The 23,834-nt window shown below is 43.6% G+C and overlaps 4 protein-coding genes across 5 annotated transcripts; 2 read left to right on the top strand and 2 right to left on the bottom strand.

Moving 5' to 3' along the window:
* Nucleotides 1-6,764: 6,764 nt before the first annotated feature.
* LOC139664230 (proteinase-activated receptor 2-like) lies at nt 6,765-7,697 on the bottom strand. Its single transcript, XM_071542980.1, has one exon. It carries the CDS (start codon nt 7,695-7,697, stop codon nt 6,765-6,767), a length of 933 nt encoding a protein of 310 aa, XP_071399081.1.
* A 373-nt stretch (nt 7,698-8,070) lies between these two features.
* Nucleotides 8,071-13,098, bottom strand: LOC139664197 (GTPase IMAP family member 8-like). 2 transcript variants are annotated; one of them, XM_071542944.1, is made up of 4 exons: nt 12,887-13,098; nt 10,713-11,435; nt 9,749-10,519; nt 8,071-9,093 (listed from the first exon to the last, which is right to left on the bottom strand). In XM_071542944.1, the coding sequence occupies exons 1-4, from the start codon at nt 12,915-12,917 to the stop codon at nt 8,981-8,983; spliced, it is 1,638 nt and encodes a 545-aa protein (XP_071399045.1). In that variant the 5' UTR covers nt 12,918-13,098; the 3' UTR covers nt 8,071-8,980. The 2 variants fall into 2 exon arrangements, with proteins under 2 accessions (XP_071399045.1, XP_071399046.1); XM_071542945.1 differs by having other exon boundaries at nt 12,890-13,098.
* Nucleotides 13,099-14,745: 1,647 nt separating this feature from the next.
* On the top strand, nt 14,746-19,433 carry trim110 (tripartite motif containing 110). The gene is made up of 7 exons (XM_071542947.1): nt 14,746-15,234; nt 15,338-15,433; nt 15,703-15,936; nt 17,336-17,358; nt 17,611-17,756; nt 18,501-18,772; nt 18,947-19,433. Exons 1-7 carry the CDS (start codon nt 14,746-14,748, stop codon nt 19,214-19,216), a joined length of 1,530 nt encoding a protein of 509 aa, XP_071399048.1. The 3' UTR covers nt 19,217-19,433.
* A 2,503-nt stretch (nt 19,434-21,936) lies between these two features.
* On the top strand, nt 21,937-23,444 carry cbln12 (cerebellin 12). The gene is made up of 3 exons (XM_071542979.1): nt 21,937-22,227; nt 23,022-23,141; nt 23,247-23,444. The coding sequence occupies exons 1-3, from the start codon at nt 21,937-21,939 to the stop codon at nt 23,442-23,444; spliced, it is 609 nt and encodes a 202-aa protein (XP_071399080.1).
* Nucleotides 23,445-23,834: the final 390 nt, after the last annotated feature.

Below are 23,834 nucleotides of genomic sequence, written 5' to 3'. Positions count from 1 at the left end.
CCTCCCTCTTCCCTCTTTCCCTTTCTTCCTCCCTCCATTCAATCTGTCTTTCATCTCCTCGAGAGCCCTTCCCCCCAGTAACCCAATGGGGTGCTAGAGGTCAGGTCCTGGTTGGGTACTGGACACTGTACTGGGCCCCTGATTGGCTGGCAGACTTGACCTTAAGCACGCTGGGGTCGCATTCCTGGTATGGTTTAGGGGCAGGCAGAGGAAGAGAGGTGGCGCGCAAAGAAAACAAACAGCCCAGCAGACAGACATGATGACTCACAGACCGTCAACAAGCTAACTTAGCCCTGAAAAGCGCACATGGACAAAGGTGAAAGCACACACGCATAAAACACATGCGCGCACAGTATATGTGTAAATGAACAAACACGCGCTCACAAAGGCTAACACATATGTATGTACATGGTTGCTCATGCACGCAGGCACACACACACACAAACACACACACACACACACACACACACTGCAGTTTGCTTGAAAGCTACATTTATGACACAATGTGCCCCCCTATCCCTGTAACTGGAGTCGCAGATGGACAGACACAAGCACACACACACACACACTAAAACACACACACACAGACACACACACACTCCTTCATGGGTATGTTCATGCTTCAGTGCCCAGCAACAAAGCCCAAAGGGGACAATGGGGTCTAATGCTATTGCAGTTACAACACCTTATACAGTGCCTCACCAAGTTTTCCTTTCCTTGACCTTCTCATGCTCATCCCTTGGCTTCTAGCAAGTCAAATACTCGTATCTTGCCTTTAGTAACACCTTTTTAATTGATTATACTGTTTTTTTTGTCCTCTGTGGGTTTATTCCTCTGTGGATTTCTATCCCCCTATTCTGGGTGGTCTGTGTCTTTGAACCTGGCAGTAAGGAGGAGAGAGGACACTTGGGGTTTACATTGTGTGGAAAGCAGCTAATGACTGCAACCAGTAAGAACAAATTAAAGACTCTGCAGGCCTCCAGTAATTCCAACAAACCTTGTTTTTTTCTTGGAGTGAAAATGTGTCATGCAAATGCACATCTGCAGTGGGAATTGAACTGATGGAACAGTTCAATAATTCTCATAAGAAACGTTTTGGAAATAAGTGTTTCAGGCTACTTCTTAATAGATAGTTATATCGTCAGCAACTTTATAAGCCCATTACAAATTGCTGTACAAAGTTGAAAACTGCTTTTTCCCTTAAGAAAAAGAACTAGGCTAGTCATCCTGCAATACATTTTAAGAGGATACAATACAAATATCACAACAGCACAGTCCTTATAGGGATACTATAGAATATACAGCAATAAAAGTCACTATAAACTCACTATTGACTACCACAGACACACTATAAGCCCCTGTAGGAATATAGTACAGTGATTTTTCATTAGGGTCAAAACTGCGAGTCGAACTGCCCATCCGATGTGAATCCCACTAATCAGTATGCTTTTGAAATGTAGTCTATTTCTCACCATGCTCAAGTATCCGAGAGGCAGCGAGGGTCGGGCTCATAAGCTGCTGGGGTCGTTTCTGTTTCCGACGGGACATGCTTCTGCAGGACGGGACCGACGCAGGGGCGCATTGGCCAACACACAACTTTTACTCTGTCTCCCTGCGCACTGAAAAAAGTAGGTATCTAAATTACTACTTGGAGCAAAAAAAAAAAGAAAAGAAAAGAAAAAATGCTGAAGTCTTTTATTTTTCACAAAAGTGTGACATTGGATGCGCCGGGCCGGTGAGTCTTAATAAAGCAGGTCCACATTGGTGGCATCGTGGTGCAGAGGAAGAAAGAGAACAACTTGTTGAAGACTAAAGTGCCAAAGAGGCATGTGTGACAGTTTCTCTCAACAAGTCCCCCCTTTTCTCAAAACTCACCGTTGGCCCTCCTCTTCTCTTCTCTCTTCTCTTCCACACACACACACACACACACACACACACACACACACACACACACACACACACACAGCCCACTTGTTCATCCACTACTTTGCATTCAAATGGCGAGTGAACACCCCTTCTTTTGAGCCAAGAGTCCCTCCACTGCCTCTCTTTAGTAAACCCTCATACATTGACGCTTAAGTTCATCACATAATAGCTCTAGCCTGGGCCTGCGATTGGTAATATGAGTCTATAAAAACTCACATTTGCAATCAGTGCTTCCTCCCCTCCCTCCCCTTCCCCTCTCTACGTGTGTGTGTGTGTGTGTGTGCGTAAGAGGAAAGATGTGCGCACAGGTGGGCGCAAAACGCCACCGCCAACTCAGTTATATCGAGTTATGGATCATTTTTTTCTGACATTCCTCCTCACATCCCAGTGTCACATAGGCCACAGGTCACCTTATCCCCCGGGTCTGAAAAGGTGTCTAGTTTGCGGGGGGTTTGGGGAGGGGGGGTTGATTCATCAGTGATGCTCTAGAGGCTCACACCGCGTCTAAATAGGCTCCTGTGTGAGCTCAGTAAACAGGGCGGCTGAAATGAAGAGGAATTTGCAACAATGGCGTTGAGGGCGCACAGCTGAGTGCACATCACCCTCTCAGAGCCTCTCCAACACATAAGGCCACTGACTAGAGGCACAATGCTCCCTTTTCACCCTCATCCCGACTGCTTACCACGTGGAGAGAAGTAGTGAAAGAAAGACACAGCCAGAGTGAGGAGAAAAATTATTTTTCACTTCGGCCCTGTGACCCCCCCCCCCCCCCCCCCCCCCCTTCCTTCTCTGTCTCCTAAGATTTAACAAAAATAATAAAATGCACCCAAGGCTCGATATAAAGTGTTAGGCCTTCTAGTCTATTACAATGCAGTTCTGCAATCATGCAATGATTTTTTTTTTTTTACCACGAATTACTTAAAAGATTCAAATGTCTTCTTTTGTTGGACTGTGGATATTCATTTAACATACGTTAGTTAGACTGTTCGGTCAAATTTTCTATTAATTAGACCGAACAGTTTTTACACTGCCCCCCTGTCATTTCTACTGTAGGCCAATATAAACACCAAGCAGTGATTCCCTCGATTTACTTGTTAATAATGTGGCCTTATACGCTACAGTATGTGCATACCGTTCGACATAAGAGGCTTTTAAAAATATAGTAAACCATTAGCGTCATTACGTAACCTATAATGCCAGCACTGTCAAAAAGAAAGAAAAGATAACTCTAATAGTTGTTAAATAGACAAAAAATAGACAATAAGATTGCTTTTCATTAGATCTCCATTGTGCCAACAAAGCAGTCGTATTTTTCGTGCCATCTTGCCAATAAGATCGCCTCTATACGATGACCGGACATTTCACAGTAATGTTTGGGAACAAGCGCAAAAAAACGGCGATAAGTTGCGCGTCCCCGCTACTGTACGGCGACCTGTTGCACGCCTGCGCGCTCCCCACATCATAACAAGTTATGATTCATAAAATATTATGACTTCTCAAAAATATAGTCCCGGATGTCTATTTCACCCCCATCGGTCGTCGTCGGCATAGCCCCTTCAAAATACAACACAAAAATAACTTACCATGTTTGGAACGATGGTTTTTTTTGGCAGCGTTTTTGTGAAATGACAGGAGAAAAAAAAAGAGAGGCTTATGTTGGGCAAGAGGCTCCGTCTCTCAGCCGGGACATTGGCGCAGCATTTCCCGATTCACTCCCAAGGATGCGCAGTCGGACCGCCGCATTTTTTCAATTATTTATCTCCGTCGCGAATCGTGTCTTTTTCTCTTATAGCTAAATAAAGGGTTATAATGCATGAATGTAATTTGCTTTTAGTCCACTGGCGGGGGAAAAGCGGGGGGAGGTGAAGATAGCCCCGTGTTCGCTATACCGAACGGAGGCTTGAATTTTTCTCGGCCGTCCTCTCCCTCCCTTCTTTGTATTTGTCGGGGACGGCCTGCTCCTGTCCGGCCTGTCTGCGCTCTCTGCGGTACTGTCTGTCTGTCTGTCTGGCCGGCTAGCTGTCTGTCTCCCTGTCTCTTATAATTAATGGCACTCGCCGCCAGACGGTCCTCGGGGAAACGGTGACCACGACTACCTCCACATTGGCTCTCTGTGTGCATCTCACATAGCTTGGACTGCAGGCCCAGACACTTCAAATGCAGGATTGAATATGTGATTTAGGCTATGCACAGGTGCGGATCGTTATGGATCCCCCCGCTGGTATAAAATAACGTTCCCACTTGGCTTGATTCAATCCAGATATGTTTACTGCTTGTCTCCTGTGTTATCCACAGAGCTGTTCAAACGATAACAAGATGAAATAGACTGATTGAATGGGTTTGGCACTCTACCATTGATTTCTCAATAGATATGCGTTCGTTTCACATTTCACGTTACAGCCTCTACTGGGCCTACACAGACAAAGAGGCGCTTGTCAAAATAGGCTATAGCCTTGTTTTCACAGTAGGTTATAGGGGCGGTGCTTAACACTACCAAACAGTGGTTCTTTGGCTCTTAATCTACAGGGAACTGCTTGGTGCTACAGCCGATATAAAACTACTTTTTGAAGGCATGGCCCCACTATCTCAGAACCAAATGGGTCTTCATGACTGGTGGGCCCTCATGACAGTTGCTTTGTATGGAGATTCAGCAGTGTGAGTAGGGTTTTATCTCAAGCTGCCAAAGTCCAACGTGTTTCCAAAGACAGATACTTCTTCACCCTGCAACTTCTTTAGGTCAGCTGGAGACAACAGCTGGCCAAAAGTCACTGAAAATTAATCCCAATACTGAAGCTAATCATGTCTCCACATGCCTTTACAGCCCCATGAAGCTGTGTGAGGCTGTGGTTCCTCTTTTTATATGGAAGGACCAAGTGATATGACCTCGAGAAACACTTGTGGTTTGTCAGCTGCTAATGAACGACCATTTAACGGTTCAAGTGGTTCAAATTGTATATGTAAATGGTTATAGCGACAATTATAATCACACAAACACTTCAGATGAATTTGCTTTTTTCAGATTGTGCTGTGACACTTGGTGATATATTATGTGCAGGGTCTGTAGAGGGCCTACAGCAATTTGAAGCTTAAAGGAGCACACCATTTTTTTCAGCTCATGATAGTTCTCTGGTATGATGGGTTGTCTGATCTGCTACTATCTACTGTAACAAGAGAAAAGTTAGTCCCACATTTGACCCTGCTCCAGGAATGAATCACAAGATTGTCCCAGCACCCAGAATATATATTTTTTGGAATAAGGCTACACTTCACTTGATGTAGAACATATATGCATGTTTACAGTTTTCTGTTGATGAAGTTTGAGTTTCTGTAGGTTTCTGCTATTGCTGCTCATGCTAACTACCCAGTTCTTCTTCTATTTATTCCACACAAACTGCTGTTGCTGCTGCCAGAAACATTAAACGCATCACTTTCTGTGTGGCAGAGAATTTTTGCCAGGAAAGAGCTACCAGACACCAGGTGTTTCGAACAGCAAATGTAAAAGCTTTCATGGACTGGGAATAGTTTAAGGTCAGACAAATGTTCTAATAGTTACCAATGTCTCCTATTCACCGAACAAACAATTCAGTAGAGCAGCTCCAGGTACGTTGCTCAGACACCACAGAGTACGGCCTTGTTTCTCTAGTCTCTTGCTTTAAGAGAGCTGTTTGTGTGCTAAATTGTTCAGAATTCCTAAAGTGTGTGGTAGTGCCCTTTAATAATCTATTCGGTAACCATTTTAATCCTTCTCAGTTTAACAGAGTTGCTAAGAAAGGTTTTTAATTTGACACTATGGTGGTTTGAGCATCTGTGGATCATTTATTGGTACTTATAAACTGTGTCCAGGTGCTCACTGTACTAGAAAGGAGTCTGATATATGACTTGAACAGCATGACTTGGTCACCACGATCCGGTGCAAGCGTTGTCATGCCGTCTCATAACCATGTGCACAGTCTCTTGGCCCACACTGTGAGTGCCATAGTGTCATAATTTATGTTATATAACCATAAAGCCACTAGGTGTCTCTCAAGGGCCAAAAATTAGAGGCACATTGGAATAAGGTTGAGCCAATTATTTTTGCATCAGCATTTTTTATTCCTTTCAGAAATTATCAGGTATAAATAAATTAATTGTTTGCCTCGGTTTTGGTATTTATACTTACATGAATGAATACCTACATGAAGCAATTCTAGCTGTAAAGTTTCAAATTGCTCATATGTTTTTAATGTGTGCTTTAAAACTCTGTGATACTATGTCTACTACCACTACTATGACCATACTATGACTATGACTACTATGACGACTGCTACCACTAATAATAATAGTAATAGTAATAGTAATAATGTATTTTACTAATAATGCACCTTTCATTAAAATCAAAATCTCATTATTTTTACTTCCAGGAAAACAGAAAATCTTTAGTGGTGACTTAATTTATGACCAGGAGGCAACATAAAAATTCCAATCAATAAAACCATCACAGATTTTTAAACAGTCCTGCCCCTCCTCCCCTCCCACCAAATAAAACTGCTTTTCTCTCCCTAACTGATATCCATTGATTTATACTTTTGAATGGTCCTTCCTTGTGCTATGTCCCACCCCAACATCCTGTTTCAGCAGGAAATACATCAGATGCGGTTTCATTGTGACTTTAAAAGAAAGGTCTTGACTGCAGCCTCGGTTTATGGGATAAGAAGTTAAACAATCCAAAGCAGTTCAGGGCAGCATGTGAGAAACAGATTACTCAACAACTAAACAACTAAAGAACAAAACTAAACAACAAAACAGAACTCTAATGAAAAACTCTGTTTCAGTTGCGCTCTCACATTATATTCTGTAGTCTACATGTTATTTAAAGCAGTCTCTCCCTGGGTACTTTCTGTTAGCTCGCCCTGGCACTCCATGAGCTTCAGCAGCCTCCTACAGCAGGGGAATGCTTCCACTGTGTCCTTTATGTCCCTCCTCATGAAGATATAGATGAAAGGGTCCGTCAGGGGGCTCAGGTAGACCAGCGCACTGGTCAAAACAGACGACAAATCCCTGACTGAGTCCTCTGCGTCTGTATCACCTTTTAGAGAGTAGTAGAGGTTCCTGAAACTGAAGGGGAGGAACAGAACTATGTATATCCCCAAAACCAGACTCAGAGCCCCAAGAACTCTCCTCCTGTTCCTCGCTTCCTGCCTCATGGCCGTACTCTCGTGGAGGGCCTTCCACGTGGCAGCGAAGAAACCTGCGAGAAACGGGGCAGGGAGGAGGCAGATGGCCGAGAACAGCAACAAGGACAACCTGTTGATCAAGAAGACGTAATCCAGAGTGGCGTAGGTCAGTGAGAGAGTCCAAAGACAAATGGAGATCAGGGTGGGGAACTTGGCATTGTTCTTCACGTGATACCACAACGGGCATCCCACCAGTAAATACCTCTCCACTGAGATCAGCACCATGAAACCCAAGCTGGCGCACAGGCCCGTGCGGACGAACAGCCGCGTGAGGCAGCGGACTGTGACGAAGGGTTGGAAGGCGTCATCAAAGAACCTGTTGATGATAAAGACGATGGTGATGCTGATCTGGAGGAGGTCTGACAGGAGTAAGTTTATGGCAAAGATGGGAGCTGCTTGGTCCTTCTTGAGTAGGGAGAGGAGGGCGTAGCCGGCCAGGCAGACTGAAGGTAGTCCAACGAAGAAGATCACCCAGTCCACCACAATGCCTATAGTGCTTGTGTAGTAGGGAGGGTCCTTACCACACGGAAGCGAAGTGTTTCCATACATCCCATACATCCGGATGCTGTTGAGGGGTATCAACCTTGACGTTTCCAGCTGTGCAGTCTGTCAGAGTGAAGTTTCAGTTCTATTTACAGTATTGGATTCCACTCATGGTGAGTAAGCATGATGAGCTTCTGTACATAGCCTAATATGGAGGCATTAATCAGATATTACACCCTTTTGTCAATTCCTGTGAACATCCTAGAATAGAAATAAACACAGGAACTAATTGGAAAGTGTAAAGTCAAACTAAAAGTGTAAAGTCAAAATCCCAAGCAAATGTCTCACACCTAGGACGTAAAAGGACTGAATGAAAACATTGAGAAAAGGTCTCTAGCCTTTTAAAGCCATTAAAAATATGCATCCCAGTCAAACATTTGTATCTGTTCTCTTTATTGACATGATACAACACAAGTTATATTACATTCATTTCATAATGTTACTAATATGAAGTTAGTTAGAAACCACCAAGTAAACATAGAATGATTGTGAATGTATCCAAAGAGGATGAGTTTCTCTTATCCGTTATTTTCTCTATAGCTTTCAGGTACTTACCGATCATCACACCCTTCTATCCCGTTAAAGCAATGTAGCTATTACACTGTCTTTCAGCCAGACTTGGAGGTTTCTAGAAACCTTCCACATTTTGCTGGGGTGGACATATGCAAACCAGGAGTTTGCATATGTCATATATCAATAGGGACGTCACTTGCAGCCCAGTTTAATTGTATCTTATAAGCAGTGGAGATATGAAACCTACCTCATTCTGACAATATGTAAAACAAGGCCATACAGTCAAGTGACGCAGAAAGACTGGCTGAGTAATGACCAGATGCATTCTTATCTCAATCATATTCAAACTCACAAGAGGAAATTTTGTTTCTCAATTTCTTCCTCAAATTCTTGAAAATACCAAATATATTTCACAGAAACCACAAACATGATACATGTATCTATACTTTTATATTTCCAAAAGAACAAGAATACATTCTAATAGAAAAAACATTTCTCTAAAACTTTAACACAATGTAACTGTTTTATCCTTTATGGGATGACCTTGCTACTTACAATACAGCATAAATCATACATTGCACCTATGAAGTATAAATAGACAAAGTTTAGATGGAAAAATGCAATGAAGAATACAGCCAAAACATTACAGTTTCACAGTATTTAGAACTGTGTTAAAATTCTGACACACTATAGCCCAAGTCTTCTATTAAGGAGTGTCTGTAGTAGTAAAGACTGGAAAACTGTATAAAAAACATTTCTTCATTCATTTCAAGGTTAGGTGGACTTCACATGGACTCATCATCAGACACATATTCAGATGTATCTTCCCCACTCAGCTGCTTTCTCAGCCAAATAGAAACCTTTGTCTCGTTGGACCTGTGCTCTTCATCCAATGACACTGGAGGGATATTACAGGAGAAACACAAAATACATTTAGCATGTTGTTGTTTTTATATCCCAACTTCATCTCTAAAGACAAAAAGTGACTGAGGATTTTGGCACATATTTGAACACATGATATTTCATAATCTTTTTCTTTAAAGTAATAATCTGCATAAAATGTCATATAAATAAGTGTCTAGCATTGCTCTTCTCTGTTGCCAATTGCAAAAACACAATTGTGATTCAACCTATATCCAATTCATGAAAGTTTTTCATTTTTTGTTAAGAGGTCTAAACACCCGGTGTCTGGTAGGTCTTTCCTGGGAAAAATCCTCTGGCACACAGGAAGTGATGTGTTTTACAATTTGGTTTACATAACGTTTTGTTTGGAGTAAACAGAAGAAGAACTGATAGCCACCATTACTGAACAGACAGAGAGAAAAGACCACCTACAGAAACTCAAACTTCATTAACAGAAAATCCAAGGAAAAAGACGTCACAGTACTGGACACACTGTTTGATTGACAGGTGATCTCTGGGAAGTGCAGTGCAGAAACACCACAGCAACGAGCGCTTAGCACCAATGATGTTAAAATCCGAACAAAAAAACATGAATCTTGCAGATTACCACTTTAAATGAATACATTTTTCTGAACAAAGAAAGTACTCACTGAAGGGTGGATCAGCTATGCTGCTGGCTTTTTCTGGCTTGACCAGTATCCTCCTGATGTTCTCCCAAAACTCTTCCTCTCTCCTCTTGCACAGCTCCTCAAACCTCTCAATGAAGGACTCCCCAGATGATGGGCTCTCTGGAACAGCCCCCTCTTCTTCCCACTCCTCTTTCTCCCTTGTGTTGAGATGGAAGACACTGTTCCCCGCCACCATCCACTCAATCTTCTCCAGAAGCTCTACGACTTGAGCCGGGTCATTGGCCCTTTCGGTGTTGAAGCTGTGGTACCTGTTGTTACATTTCCTCAGCAGCCACTGGAGGGCTTTTCCTTCGCTCTCTATGATCTGCTCCACGGTGGTTTCGCCAATCGTGTTGCACCAGCTGAACAGCACAAGAGTGTGTCTCCAAACGTCATGACCCAGAAGGCTCATATGCTCCCTGATGGACCTCAGTTTGGCCTCGGTGAAAGCGTTGGAGATGCAGAGCACCAGGATGATGGCATGGGGCCCAGGACGACAGAGTGAAACACCCGCTGCGATCTCCTGCTTCACCATCTCCGGTGTGTCTTTCAAGGACCTGAACCTCAACCAGCCGGGAGTATCTACCAGCCGGACTGTCCATCGACCCACCTGGCTTTGTTTCTCCACGCTCGAGTGGGTTCTCTTCCTCTCCCCCACTGGGACACCCAGTATGGTGTCTCCTACCAGTGTTTTCCCAGACAGGACACAGCCCAGCAGCAGCATCCTGATCTCTGCCAGATGATGGGTCTCACCTGATGGAGAGATAAATTGAGAATATCAGATGAAAGCATGGATGGATGTGTAAACCAGTGACAAATTGGGCTATACTGCAAGATTTTCCTGTTGAAACAAGAAGCCAATGATCAACAATGATTGACAGCAATTATGGATGGATGGATAGATGGATGGATGGAGAAATAGATACATTTTTACCTGATAACCTACCTTTGTAAGTTTCTCTGAAAGCATCCCTCTCAATTTTGACACTCATCTCTCTTTGCTTCGCCTTTTCATTCACATCTTTCATTTTGCTCTTCATATCTTGTGCAATGTTGGCATCCAGTTCAAATAGGTTACCACCATTTGCAGCAACCATTCTCTCTATCTTTTCAAGCAGCTCTATCACCTGTGTTCTTGAATCTCTGTTCTTATTGTCGAGGAGGTGGAACCTTGCTCTGCATTTCCTCACAATGCTGTGAAGCACCTTTCCTCTCTTGTCCATGTACTCTCCAACACTGGTGTAGCTCTCCTGCCAGCTGCCATAATTCAAGAGTACCATGGTGTGATTCCACACGCCGTCTCCCAGAACCTCCATGTGTTCCTCCACTGCCTTCCCACTCTTCTTGTCTAGTACGGTATCCATGTCTATGATCAGCAGGAAGACATGTGGTCCAGGGGCGCACAGAGACACGCTCTGGATAAGCCCCATCTTCGCTAGCTCAATGGTCTCATTGGGGTAGAAGTTTTTCCACCACCCAGGCGTCTCCACCACCGTCACCCTCCATCGCCCTGCTACCTCCCCGTGTCTCACTTTGTTTTCCACAGTCTCGTCTACATTGTCTAAGCCCTCCCATCCAAGTATGGTGTTTCCTGCCTGACTTTTACCGCACCATTTTCTGCCCAGGAGGATGATGCGGATATCTTGGAGAGGGTTTGAGTTCCCAATTTCTGCCAGGAAGAAGGAGGAGACACATTAATATGAAGGGAAATGGCACTTAGTGTTTTGTCAGTCACGTCTTGCTACATCTTACTCTCTACATCTCACTTCAGTCTTGGGTTGTGAACCTGATTTATAACCAACTAAAAATACAGCGAAGTACAGAGATCTCAATCTGAATCTATGATATCATCATGATGCACTGTTTGAACTTCTACTAAAAGTCCATGTCAATCAACAGATCTGATTATTTTCTGTTACCTATCCAAGCCACAAAGCATGCACAGAATTTCAGTCATTTGATTTCCGCAAACTGCACACACAACTTGCTGGATTACATTCCAAACTTAACACAAACATCTTACCTCTTCTTTCTCTAAATTAAGCTAGAATAATAGGCAAGGCAAGGCGAGGCAGCTTTATTTGTATAGCACATTTCATACACTGGGGCAATTCAAAGTGCTTTACAGGGTGATAAAAATACAGTAAAGGTAAAAGATTTACAATTAAAAAGTGCAAAAGTACAGACAAGAGATACAGAAGATAAAAGATTTAAAAAGTAAACTAGTGCAGTTCAAATCAAATGAGATAGAAAGATGAAAGAACACAACAAATACTCTCACTTTTAGATGCACATTGTGAGTGAACCCATATGTTTTTCTGTAATTTTCTTTTCCCCTGTCCTTCCTGATTCTACTCTTGATCTGATATTTACGTCAGATCTCACTGCCTAAGGCAGACGAGGATCATAGATTCTCCTCTTGGTCAAAAACCTCACCATCCACAGATGGATGAGAATCATACAGGGTAAAGCTCTGTCCCCCCCACATATAGTGTTCACTCATGCGCAAGTAAGCATTACCTGGACAAGACGAATGAAAATTCGTACTTGCCCGTGTCAGCTGTTGGGATCCTGAACAGAAAGAGTTAAAATTAAGGCTATTTAAAAGCTAAGCTGAAAAGATAAGTTTTTACCCATTACAGGGTAGAGTAGGCAGTGTAAAATAAGAAAGTTTTTAGCTTTGACTCATCATCTGGGAGGTTATTCCAGGTCTGTGTTGCATGATAACAAAACGCTGCTTCACCGTGTTTTGTTCTAACTCTTGGGACAGCCAGTAGGCTGGCCCCAGATGTCCTAAGGGTCCTAGAAGGTTCATATGGCACAAGCATGTCAGAGATGTATTTGGGCCCAGAGCCACAGAGTGATTTGTAGACAAGCAGCAAGATTTTGAAATCAATTCTCTGAGTGACTGGTAGCCAGTGTAAGGATTTTAGAACTGGTGTAATGTGGTCGTTTTTCTTAGTTTTCATCAGGACCCTGGCAGCAGCGTTCTGAATAAGTTGCCGAAGAGCTTTTTTTGAAAGCTTGTTTGGACATTAGTCCTCTGACTCTTGCAATATTTATATTACGTCAGTAGATATATACATGCAGTTTATCACTTTAATAAGTAAGATAACTCACCACCTTTGTCCTCAGTACTCTCTCTGTCCATCTATGTAGAGGATTTTCACAGAAAACAACGGCAGAAATTTTATCTTGACAAGGCTTTAAATTTGTAATTCAACCTAGTTTGCAAAAAACTTGTCAGAATGTGCATTGCAGTAGATATCCTGAGTTTCCTTTTTCCTTTATCTGTATAATCTTGTTGCTTCTATCACCTGTTTCCACCTGTGGCATTCAGATCGCTTATGATGAAGGAGAGCCTGAGCTTGTTTTTTCTAGGTAGTGCTGAGAACACTGTTCAAGGAAAATTACAGGCTCCTCCCTCTCTGTGGTTATTATGATCTTCATTCTCATTGTTATTATCAACCAAACTGACACAGAGCACCCATACACCTGTGTACAAGCTGCAGGTGCATGTACACACCCACAAACAGCGCATACACAGTTGGAAAAGCTGAAAATGTTTTTTTCCACTCACTCTAAATGCAATAGATCTTATAATAAGATATAGTAAACAACAGCAACACTGCAATTCAGAGGTTTATACACAAAATAACTATAGGTAAAAACAAGCATTCTTTATCTGAGGCTTTTACCCTGACTTGTGTTGTGTACCTGGTTTGTATCTCTGGAGGTACATTTCTCTTATGTATAAGAACACTATTCACTTGTGAGCAGTGATTTAGTGGAAAACTGTTGTCTAATAATTTGCCCCACCCTTCCTGCCCCCCCACGCTCTCTTGCAGGGTCATGTGATCTCTTTGAGTTCAGTGCCGGGGTTAAAGCAGGCATAGGAGGGGAGGTGGATTCCATGGGATTAGCCTCTACAGTCAACATACTGACACACTCAGACGACACACACGATCACCGATGGCCACAGTCTGCAAATGCTAGGACACCAGCAGGTAAGAAATCCCGTCTTTATTCTGGACACATTACAAAATGCTACTGAAGGAAAGTAGAGATGAATATATATTCAGTGGTTAAACATGCAAGACTACAGCACATGTAGAGTAAGCAGGCCAAGCAGCAGGCAAGGATGATCTCCTGATCCCTCCACTGCAACAGGTTGGGACTGTGTCGAGTTAACACTCCTCTGGTCAGTGTTACAACCTTTTGCCCTCTGTGAGATAACTAGCAAGTCATTTTGTTTCATTTCCTCACTGTATGCTTACAATCTTACTGATGCATCAGGAAATCACGTGTGTATCCCCTTTCATAAAATTGCCTCACAGCAAACTGAGGAAACACATGCAAAACCAAAACCCTACAAGTAGTTGACAGAAGCAGAGAAACAAGGGAGAGAGTTCTCCTTCAGCCCAGCGGCATTTTAGGTTGTATCTGTATTTCCCAGTACTAGCGGTTACATGGTAAGGTATTCTATTCATAGACAGCAGTAGGCAAAAGCCCAGTAGACAGGATTAATGGTCTAAGAGCACAGTTGGAGTGAAGTGAGGGCTTCCCACTTGCCACTGGCTCAATACTAGCTGTGTCTAATTCCCTGTCTGGGCATTAGAGTTCCTTACACAACGAGCCAACACGTAACTCATGTGTAACTGTCGTCTGTTATTCGGTGCTGCACAGGTCCACAACCTGACGACTGGTTAGATATTCTTAGCATCTAGTGGTCATGTAAGGATCACTGGCTGCAGTGCAAATTGCTGCTTGAACGTTGAGTGTCAGACAAAACCATCTAGATAGGCTTTGTCAGGAAATTTCTGTGTGAATGTAATCTAATATGTGTGATTTTGATTTCTCTCTCCTGTATAAATTCACTGCTTGAACCATTATATAGTAGCCTTGTGTAGCAGACACAGGCGCATTAATTGCATACACTGAGCCACACACACACACACACACACACACACACTCTCACTATGGCGTCCCTGGAGGAGGAGCTGACCTGCTCTGTGTGCCGAGACATCTTCAGCCAGGACCACCCTCTACCATGTGGTCACAGCTTCTGTCCCGCCTGCATACGCGAGGTCTGGGGGAGCCAGGCCGGGGGCAAAGGTCGCTTCACCTGCCCCCAGTGCCAGGAGGAGCACGGTGAGGTACGGTGCGACTGCTGCCCCCCCGATGCAGAGGGAAGCCGGGCGCCCGCGGCCGTCAAGACCTGCCTGAGGTGTGAGGTGTCGCTGTGCGCCGAGCATCTGCAGCCCCATCTGGAGAGGCCGGCGTTCAGCACCCACCTGTTGGTGGATCCGCTGGGGGACCTGGCTCAGCGGAGGTGCCCGGCACACACGGAGATATTCCGCTATTACTGCGCCGATGAGAGGGTGTACGTGTGTTCTGACTGTCTGCTGGAGGGAGGCCATGCTCAGCACAAAGTGAAGGCACTGAAACAGGTGGAAGAAGATCTGAAGGTTAGCTGGAAAAATGGATAAGTGTGCATATGTGTGTTTCTGCATGTGTACATAGGTGCATGTGTGTGTGTGTGTGGTTGTTCAAATATGTGTATTTCCGCAGATCATTCTCCAGACCCTGCTCCGGAAAGCAGAGGAGAAGCTGCAAGATGGAGAGCGAATCCTCAAAGAGCATCAGAATGTTGACCGCACCATGGCTGTGAGTGAAAACACTTCACTGCAGGTTTAAACTGTACAGGCTAAATGCAACATAAAGGTCCCCAAATGTAGAGTTTGGTCTGACCATTTGCCCAAAATTCAAATGGGTTGGAGGGCTTCATTGTGTCTGACACAAAGGAATGAATCAAGCCCTATAGGGAAAATCCCACCCACCTGGAACTCGGAGCAGACTGAAACAAGCACTTCAGGATTTCAGTGGACAGCTGAACAAGTCTAATATTCACCAATGTCTCTTATCACTGGCCGCAGGACTCTTCGGAGGCAGACGACGCCCAGGTGGAGCGGCTGGGCTCGGCCCTGGAGGTCCAGGTGAAGAGGCTGCTGGTGGCCCTGAGGGAGATCACCAAGAGGGAGAGGCAGCAAGCCGTGGAGCGCGTGCAGGAGGACTGCTCCAAGGTGAGGGAGGACCTGAGCCAGACGCAGAGCATCCAACACTACCTGGCCTCGCTGCTGGCAGAGACCGACCCCTTCCTGCTCATCTGGGTAAGGCTTGAGAAGCAGAGACAGACCGGGGTCATGCAGTGCTTGTAAAAAATAATTTCTAGCCTTTGCTTTAATTTGCTCGGAGTCATGGTTAGGGTCATTCATGAAGTTAATTGAGAATGCATGGTAACTTCCAATTCAGTTCCTGGAGTTGGAGTTGGAATTGGAATGTCACCCAGCTCTAAGGAAACAGAATTGGAATTGAATTGGAATGACAAGAAAGAGAATTGAATTCCATAAAATTCCATGCAATTCCACGTCTAAGAGAGGCATGTATTTACATGTTTGCATCACATACCACCTGAAAGGCACCTTTAACATTTTATGATATTCAGTACTGATACTATGTAACACTATGTGTAATCTCAGATATGCGGTAAGAAAAAAACAAAATTCATTCAATTTCCTGATATTCCAATTCCAATTTAATTCCCCAGTTGAATTGGAATTGATGAGTTCATTCATGAAGTGACCCCAACCCTGTCTTAACTACCAGATTAGTTTAATTCACTGCATCAGGGCAATTCAGAGAGGGTTAAGTAAGTTGTCATTCACAGAAAAGTATACGATAGGAGTTATATATCATATGAAACAGTTACATGTCATATGGTATTATTGTTTTCTGATACAATTCAGTTTCTGATCTGCTGAGTGGGCCATCTCAAGCCAGCAGAATCAGCAGTCCCTTCAGCCAATAATTATTGATACAATTTGTTTTCTGAACTGCTGAGCTGTGTATTGATAAATACTAAATTGACGAAACTTGTTGCCATTCATTGTGTTGCCTCCAAGCATGAATCATATGAACTTGGGTCAACAGGAGAATCTTGCAAAACACTTAACACACTTATAAGGTGTTATACTGAGCGTTTAACCGTGATTTTGTTATGCTGTTTACTATCTTTCATGGTGTCTATTATGTAGGATTGTATAGTCTGCACATTTTTTTCTTTAGTGGCCTTGCAAACTGGATTGCATTGTAAGATTGTATTGTATTTCAAATTACCATGAATTATTCACACTATAGAATAAAAGTAGCACTATAGAATAGGGATTAAAAAAAAGAGAATAACTGAGTATTATTTATGCTGTAAAAGGTAAATTATTGTGAAAAGAGATGGTACAGGTCTACCCACCTGAAGTGCATAGATTCAGTGTTATCTAATGATAAATCTGCAGACCAGCTGTCAGATATATCTGTTTACCTGTGATATTACAATTGCCTTGATTTGGAAACATATATTGCACAAAATTGAGTGAGGATTTAAGCTTGTAATCTGTTTACTGTTCTGTCCACCTGGGCAGACACACGGGGCCATTTGTGCTATAATTCTGCACAAATGCTTCCTTTCTTGCCGGGCCTTTCTCCGCTGTCCTTGACACTTTCCTCTCTCCGCAGGCTTTTCAATCAGATGACTCAAAGTAAGTATAAAACAAATTAATTGTACTGTGCAAGGTTATGTTCTTGGGTGCGTTTGTGTGTGTAGGTGTGCGTGTGAAGGAGCGTTTGCATGTAGGGGAGAGAGAGAAAGGGGCGAGAGAAAGAGAGAGAGAGAATTTGAGATGGAATGCAGTTATTTCATTGCTCAAACCAGTGACCTTGAGTTTATAGGGTTCATTCTCTAAAATGAGATTGCAGTGTGTTTTCCTGTGTGTTCTGCTGTTGCATCCCAGGTTGGTAGCGGACCTGAACTGCCCACTTTTCACCCCTGACCCCGTCAATCTGGACAGGAAGTACATCCTGGAGGACGTAGAGAGCAAGTATCGAGAGTTCATCACCACGACCCTGCGCTGCCTCAGCGAGCTCAAGAGACAGCTGTGTGAGTGGAGACGGCCGATGCATAGCCTGTTTGGTTTACTCTCTTATCAATGATGATAGCCTGTTACGTTTGATTTGATCAGGTACATCAATTAGGCCTGAGCGATATGGTTGAAATCAGCATCACGATAATGATAAGGATTTTTTTCGATATCAATATATATCACAATATGGTTCACATATGCAAAATCACATGTTAAATAATCAAATTAATGTTCATCCTATCCTATCCTATAGAATCCTATAGAATGGTAACATTAGGTATGATGTCAAACAAAACTGACATTTTCAAATAATATTCTTGAAAATGTTTCATACCTCATTTTGTTAGAGTTTTCAAATACAATTTGCTTGTTATACTCAGTTTAGACAGCAGAATTGTGTATCACAATATCCCCAAATCAACATATGATTCCACTGAAAGACGATAATATTGAATTACCCCCCAGCCCTAACATCAATTAAAAATTACGTCTTTGGCATCTTCTGTTTTCATACTTAAAGTGACTATTACATGTATGTATGTATGTAGTAAGACTACACACAGAGCAGTTTGAAAAAACACATTTCAAAAATACATGGGTGTGTTTACTGCAGGTTGACCTATAAAAATGAATCTACAATCACTGTGCCAAAGGCATATCAGGAAATAAAGCTCTTGTTTACACCTCTAATGGGACACCTGGTACTACTCCTTCCATACCGGTGTAACTGGTTCTTCTTCTGTTGTTTTCCTTCGATACAGTATCCAGCCCGCTGACTCTTGACACCAACTCTGCCCATCCTCTCTTGAGCATCTCTGATGACCTGCGCTCGGTCACGCGGGTTAAAGCCCGTCTGCCCTGCGCTGCTCACCCAGAGCGTTTTGACCACTGGGCCCAGGTCCTCACTGTCCAGACCTTCTCCTCTGGGACCCACTACTGGGAGCTGGAGGCTGAGGGATTCTGGGATATTGGTGTCTGCTACAGATGTATTGGGCGGAAGGGGAAAGAGGGCAATGCCTTTGGGAACAACAAGGTATATTCATATTTGAATTCACTCTCTTTGGTCATAAATGGTTAAGAATTGTATTGTGGTTGTATAGTTGTATAGTTATGTGTTTGCTGGTTGGTTTGGTGATAGTGCTTAACTCTTTAAAGGTGCAAATGGAAAACTGGTTTCTTGGTTAAAATGCCTGTGTTTAATGTGCAGGTGTCATGGAGCCTGACACAGCAGCATGACAGGAAGCTCGCTGCCTGGCACAACCGCAGGAAGACCCGCCTCACCTACCAAATGAGCGGCAACCGAGTGGGTGTAGCTCTGGACTACGGTGCAGGCACCATCACCTTCTCCGAGGTGGGGCCGTCCGGCGGCCTGACCCACCTCCACACTTTCTCCACCACCTTCACCCAGCCTGTGTGCCTGGGCTTTGGAGTCTACAAAGCTGAGCTTCACAGCCGCATCACCATCGCTGGAGTCTGAGGTGGAGGATGAAGAAGTCAGCGAGAATAAGGCTGATGGGGACTGTGCCGGTTTGACCTGAACTAGGGGCAAGGCCATACCAAGAGAACTCACCTCTGGAACTTCTGTGATATTGACATGGAGATTACTTCCAATGGAGAACGTTGAGAATAATAGCATTCAACACAATTACAGTAGGGTTGTGAATTTATGAGTAAGTCATAGTTTGAGCATCTTTTCTTAGGCTCGAGTGTTTACACTACACAATTAGTGAGAATGGGACAAATGGTTTTTTTTTTAAGCTTTGGCCTTTTCTTGTCATCTGAGAAACTAATGATAGTATACTGTAGCTCTAAAGAAACAGAGTGCATAGGCTGGTGATGACTTGAACTGTGGAACGGCAGTCAGTCTACTTCCCCAGCCTCACCACAAGGTGGGGATGATTTCTTAACCCACTGTGGGACTTAGGTAACTTTGCTTGGGCTGAGTATGCGGATACATCCAGCCTGAGTTACATCCAGCCTCAGTTACATCCATTGTGCTTGTCAATCTGAGTGGCTCAAGGCTGGAGAGCAAATGAAGGGGATCAGTCCAAAATGCTACAAATCCTTTTTGGAGTATGATTGTAAGATTGTTATGTGATGCTCATTCCACAATGTTTCAAAAATACAGATGACTGAGAACTCAAGAATATTGCTGTATTGTAAGAAAAGGTCTTGTGACTGCCAGTTAACTTCAATACTATTTCATAATGAGTTTTACTTTTATGCCAGAAATAGTTTTGTCAGAGGTGCTGCAACTTTTTTGTGAATAGTGTTGTCCATGACAGGACTTTGTTCATAATACATTCATATGCTCTAAATAACGTTGAACCAATATCTACATTGAGCAACTGGTGCATATAAGCCTAGTCTAGCTTTATACCTGCTAGAACACAGTAAGTACACTGCTTTATCTTGTAAAAGAAATGAACAAGCTATGGAAAGCACTGAAGCTGGAAATGTTTTCATTCACGTGAAGGTGCTAAAAGAGTAGGAGGGAGCATTTGATCCTTTTAACTCGGCTTGAAGGCGCACAAAGAAGATTCATTGACTTGATTGCATATCGCTGAAAAAAAGGCTTTACAACTGTCACTTCAATTAGTAACTTTCCTCTTTGAAGCCGCACAGATGCCTCATTTATCTGCCTATTTTCTTTCTATTTTGCTGTAAAGGTGAGTGGGCGGATGTAACAAAGCGGGCGAGAAAGAAGCACAGACAGAAAAAGAAAGGGAGGGGAGAGAGAGAGAGAGAGAGAGGGAGAGAGAGAGGAGAGAGAGAGAAAGGAGAGAGATTGAGAGAGATCAGAATATACTCTGGCATGGTTATGCTAAGACAGAGTGGCATGTTGTGAAAGAATGTGAAAGAAGAGCAAGGATTTTTGACCGTATTACTCCGCCTGGGAGAAAACAATTGTTTTCAACTGATATGGAATACAAGAAGTACATCGACCAAATGGAAACAGGTGATATCCTATTTTTTTTATGGACTCAAAATGCTAGGATTGTACTGCAAGTAGGAAATACCTTGTCCAGTCATTTTAGTAGTTATATTATGGCAATAATGTGAACAAAAATAACATGGCAACAATGTGAATTCTGCATTCGAACAAAAAACAGCTATAATTGTGTGTCTTTAAATAAGTTTTATAAGACTGAGAAACAGATATTTGTACATATGTTGTTGCTAATCTTGGAAAAAGAAACCTTCACAGTATTGGGAAAAACTATTGAGCTGTACTGGATTAAATGCTTTAACTTAGTGGCATCATCTGAAGGCAAAAATGGCTCTGTTCCAGATTAACATTTCATTTCAATTACTGTAATTGGGAAAAACAATCACTGGGGAATTTGCTGAGAAAATTAAAGATGAACGGGAAAAATTTTAATATGTATGTATATATGTGTGTGTGAAACAGAAGAGAGAGAGAGAGAGAGAGAGTGGGGGGGGGGGGGGTGCATGTTGTGCAGCGTTGTGAGGGCGGGAGGGGGGTACGTGTAAAAGACAGATGGTCACTCAGTGGAGTTGTTCCCCCACTCCCTCTTTCTTTCTCACTCGCTCCTGGATCCTACATCCTTCCCCTGACAGCCGTCCAGAACCTTACCTCATCCCTTTTTTTTTTTCTCCCTCACGTCTCCTCCGTCTCTCTCTCGCCGCCTCGTCCTCCGGCTCCATCAGCCTGCATCAAAGCTCAGAGTGTCGTATCCCAGTGTGATGTCACTTGACCTTACCCTATCTTCTCTAAACCCCCCCCCCCCCCCCCCCCATACTGTTTCTCTCTCTCTCTCTCTTGCCTTCCTCTCAGGTTGTGTTTGCTGAAGAAGTCAACTTCAACACTCAGGCACAGTGAGAGATAGAATAGCTGATACTATGGCCAATGAATAGTTTGTCTGAGTATCATTTGATTGTAAGACCTGTCTGTTAGTTTTACTGTTGCCGAGACACGTGTTGATTAACTTTTTTTGGAACCAGGCAAAAACTGACTGAGTAGAGGTTAGACAGAGCTCGAATAGACATTACCTCTCTTTCTACCTTAACCCCGGTGTTCAGAATTTGCTGGGATCAACGCTGAATTGTTTTGAGACCTTTCAACAGTTTCTCTTACCATAGCATGTTTATTCACACCTCAGGTCTTCTAAAGTGACGCTCCCCCATAGTAGAATCTATTAGAGATATATACGGCTAAACGTCCCAGGATCCGTCATGCATCCCAGCTCAGTCCCTCTAGTCAACTTTGACCTCACTGTGCTGCTGGGTGTGCTTCTGCTCTGGGGCCCTCTGGGGTCCCGGGGGCAGAACGACACGGAGCCTATCGTCCTCGAGGGGAAATGCCTGGTGGTGTGCGATTCCACCCCGTCGTCCGAGCCCGCCGGGAACGCCCTGGGCATGTCGGTCCGCTCCGGCACCGGCCGGGTGGCCTTCTCCGCCACCCGCCAGACCAACCACGAGCCCACAGACATGAGCAATCGCACCATGATCATCTACTTCGACCATGTAAGTGTGTGACCGCTGATGAAAGTGGCGAACAATTCATCACTGGGTTGCCTTCAGCCTGTGCCATTTTGCATCCCCGGTTTAATTAAAATGATACAGTAAGATATCACGTTAAAACAACATTTGAACTTAAAAGAATAGTTCATCCCAAAGGGGGACTGAATCATACTCACCCCCAGGTCATTGACTCCATTGAAGTTGGTTGCACCACCAAACACACAGTTAGCCCCATACTTCCATCTCAGGCTTCTCCCAAACTATTGAAATTAACAGGGCCAGCTTGTCACAGCTCCAAAAAAAAGCATATAATATCCATCGAATTTTTCGAAACAGCTTTTGCAGCATAATCTGAGTAAGCAAGAAGTATCTTCTGCCAGACTAGGGTGCGCAATCAACCAGAGCATTGTCTGTGAGGGAAAAAAAGTAGATAGTGGGGTAAATATTGGACATTTGGACTCACTGTGCAATCGTTTGCCTACAAAACACTTAGATTATGCTGCACGAACTGTTTGGAGAAATCTGCTGGACATTATAAGCTTTTTTTGGAGCCGTAACAAGATGACCAAGATGACCCAACACACACTTCAACTGATGTGGGGTTGAGTAGATAATGACTACATTTTCATTTTGGGGTGAACTATTCCTTTAAGAACAGTCCCCCAATGCGCCCAATCGCAGTTTCAACTAATCATATCATCACTGATCTTATAAATGAATCTTTTCCTTGTCATACCTTTTACACCTTTTACAATTTAATTTCTCATACTTTCTTGCCTGTCTCCAATTTGCATCAGATCTTGGTGAATGTGGGCAATCACTTTGACCAAGAGAGCAGTGTCTTCCTGGCACCAAGGAGAGGAGTCTACAGCTTCAACTTCCATGTTGTGAAGGCCTACAATAGACAAACAATCCAGGTATGATCCCTCAATTATGACTCTCACACACACACACACACACACACACACACACACACACACACACACAGCTGAAGTCCAACCCCTCTGTGTCTTCTCCCCCAGGTTAGCCTGATGCTGAACGGCTGGCCGATGATCTCAGCCTTTGCGGGCGACCAGGACGTGACCCGAGAAGCTGCCACCAACGCCGGCCTGGTGATCATGGAGAGGGGGGACAAGGCCTACCTCAAGCTGGAGAGGGGCAACCTCATGGGAGGCTGGAAGTACTCCACCTTCTCCGGGTTCCTGGTCTTCCCCTTGTGAGGAGAACGGACGGAGGCAGGTTGGAGGGCTGCGAGGAATGACGGGAGGAAGCGGGACCGAGAACGAGTTAGAACGAGTGAGTGGAGAGAGAGAGAGAGAGAGAAATATATAAGAGGGAAGGGGTAGGAGGAAAGGAAGGCTCTGATCTGTAGCTCTTTATTCATGCGCATCAAAGGATGAGTTAATAAAAGATTTGGGAAAATCGGCAAATTAATTTTATTTCTCACTTGAGAGGAAAAGCAACACATTTGGAAAAAAGAGGCGAAAAGATTGAGTGAACGTTGATTTCTCTGTGGATTCGGATTTCTCTGTTTCTGTGCATTAATATTTGATAGGTTTGGGATGCAAGAGACATTGTTATTGTAATAAATTCCTGAAGTAGCAGTGTGC

Source organism: Centroberyx affinis, unplaced genomic scaffold (assembly GCF_046629955.1).
Source record: "Centroberyx affinis isolate AG114_WGS23_722 - 3 ecotype Tasmania unplaced genomic scaffold, CSIRO-AGI_Caff_v1 ptg004204l_1, whole genome shotgun sequence".
NCBI lineage: Eukaryota > Metazoa > Chordata > Actinopteri > Beryciformes > Berycidae > Centroberyx > Centroberyx affinis.
This window is presented reverse-complemented; position numbering and strand designations above follow the sequence as displayed.

Excerpts from the sequence above, each read along its gene's own strand:
- LOC139664230 (XM_071542980.1), bottom strand. The coding sequence starts at position 7,697 with ATGTATGGGATGTATGGAAACACTTCGCTTCCGTGTGGTAAGGACCCT.
- LOC139664197 (XM_071542944.1), bottom strand. The coding sequence starts at position 12,917 with ATGGACAGAGAGAGTACTGAGGACAAAGGTG. Across the intron at positions 10,520-10,712 it reads TTTCAGAGAAACTTACAAAG|GTGAGACCCATCATCTGGCA; the intron begins GTAGGTTATCAG and ends TCTCTCCATCAG. Across the intron at positions 9,094-9,748 it reads CATAGCTGATCCACCCTTCA|TGTCATTGGATGAAGAGCAC; the intron begins GTGAGTACTTTC and ends ATATCCCTCCAG.
- trim110 (XM_071542947.1), top strand. The coding sequence starts at position 14,746 with ATGGCGTCCCTGGAGGAGGAGCTGACCTGCTCTGTGTGCCGAGACATC. Across the intron at positions 15,937-17,335 it reads ACCCCTTCCTGCTCATCTGG|GCTTTTCAATCAGATGACTC; the intron begins GTAAGGCTTGAG and ends CTCTCTCCGCAG. Across the intron at positions 17,757-18,500 it reads CGAGCTCAAGAGACAGCTGT|TATCCAGCCCGCTGACTCTT; the intron begins GTGAGTGGAGAC and ends CCTTCGATACAG.
- cbln12 (XM_071542979.1), top strand. The coding sequence starts at position 21,937 with ATGCATCCCAGCTCAGTCCCTCTAGTCAACTTTGACCTCACTGTGCTG. Across the intron at positions 22,228-23,021 it reads TGATCATCTACTTCGACCAT|ATCTTGGTGAATGTGGGCAA; the intron begins GTAAGTGTGTGA and ends AATTTGCATCAG. Across the intron at positions 23,142-23,246 it reads ACAATAGACAAACAATCCAG|GTTAGCCTGATGCTGAACGG; the intron begins GTATGATCCCTC and ends CTTCTCCCCCAG.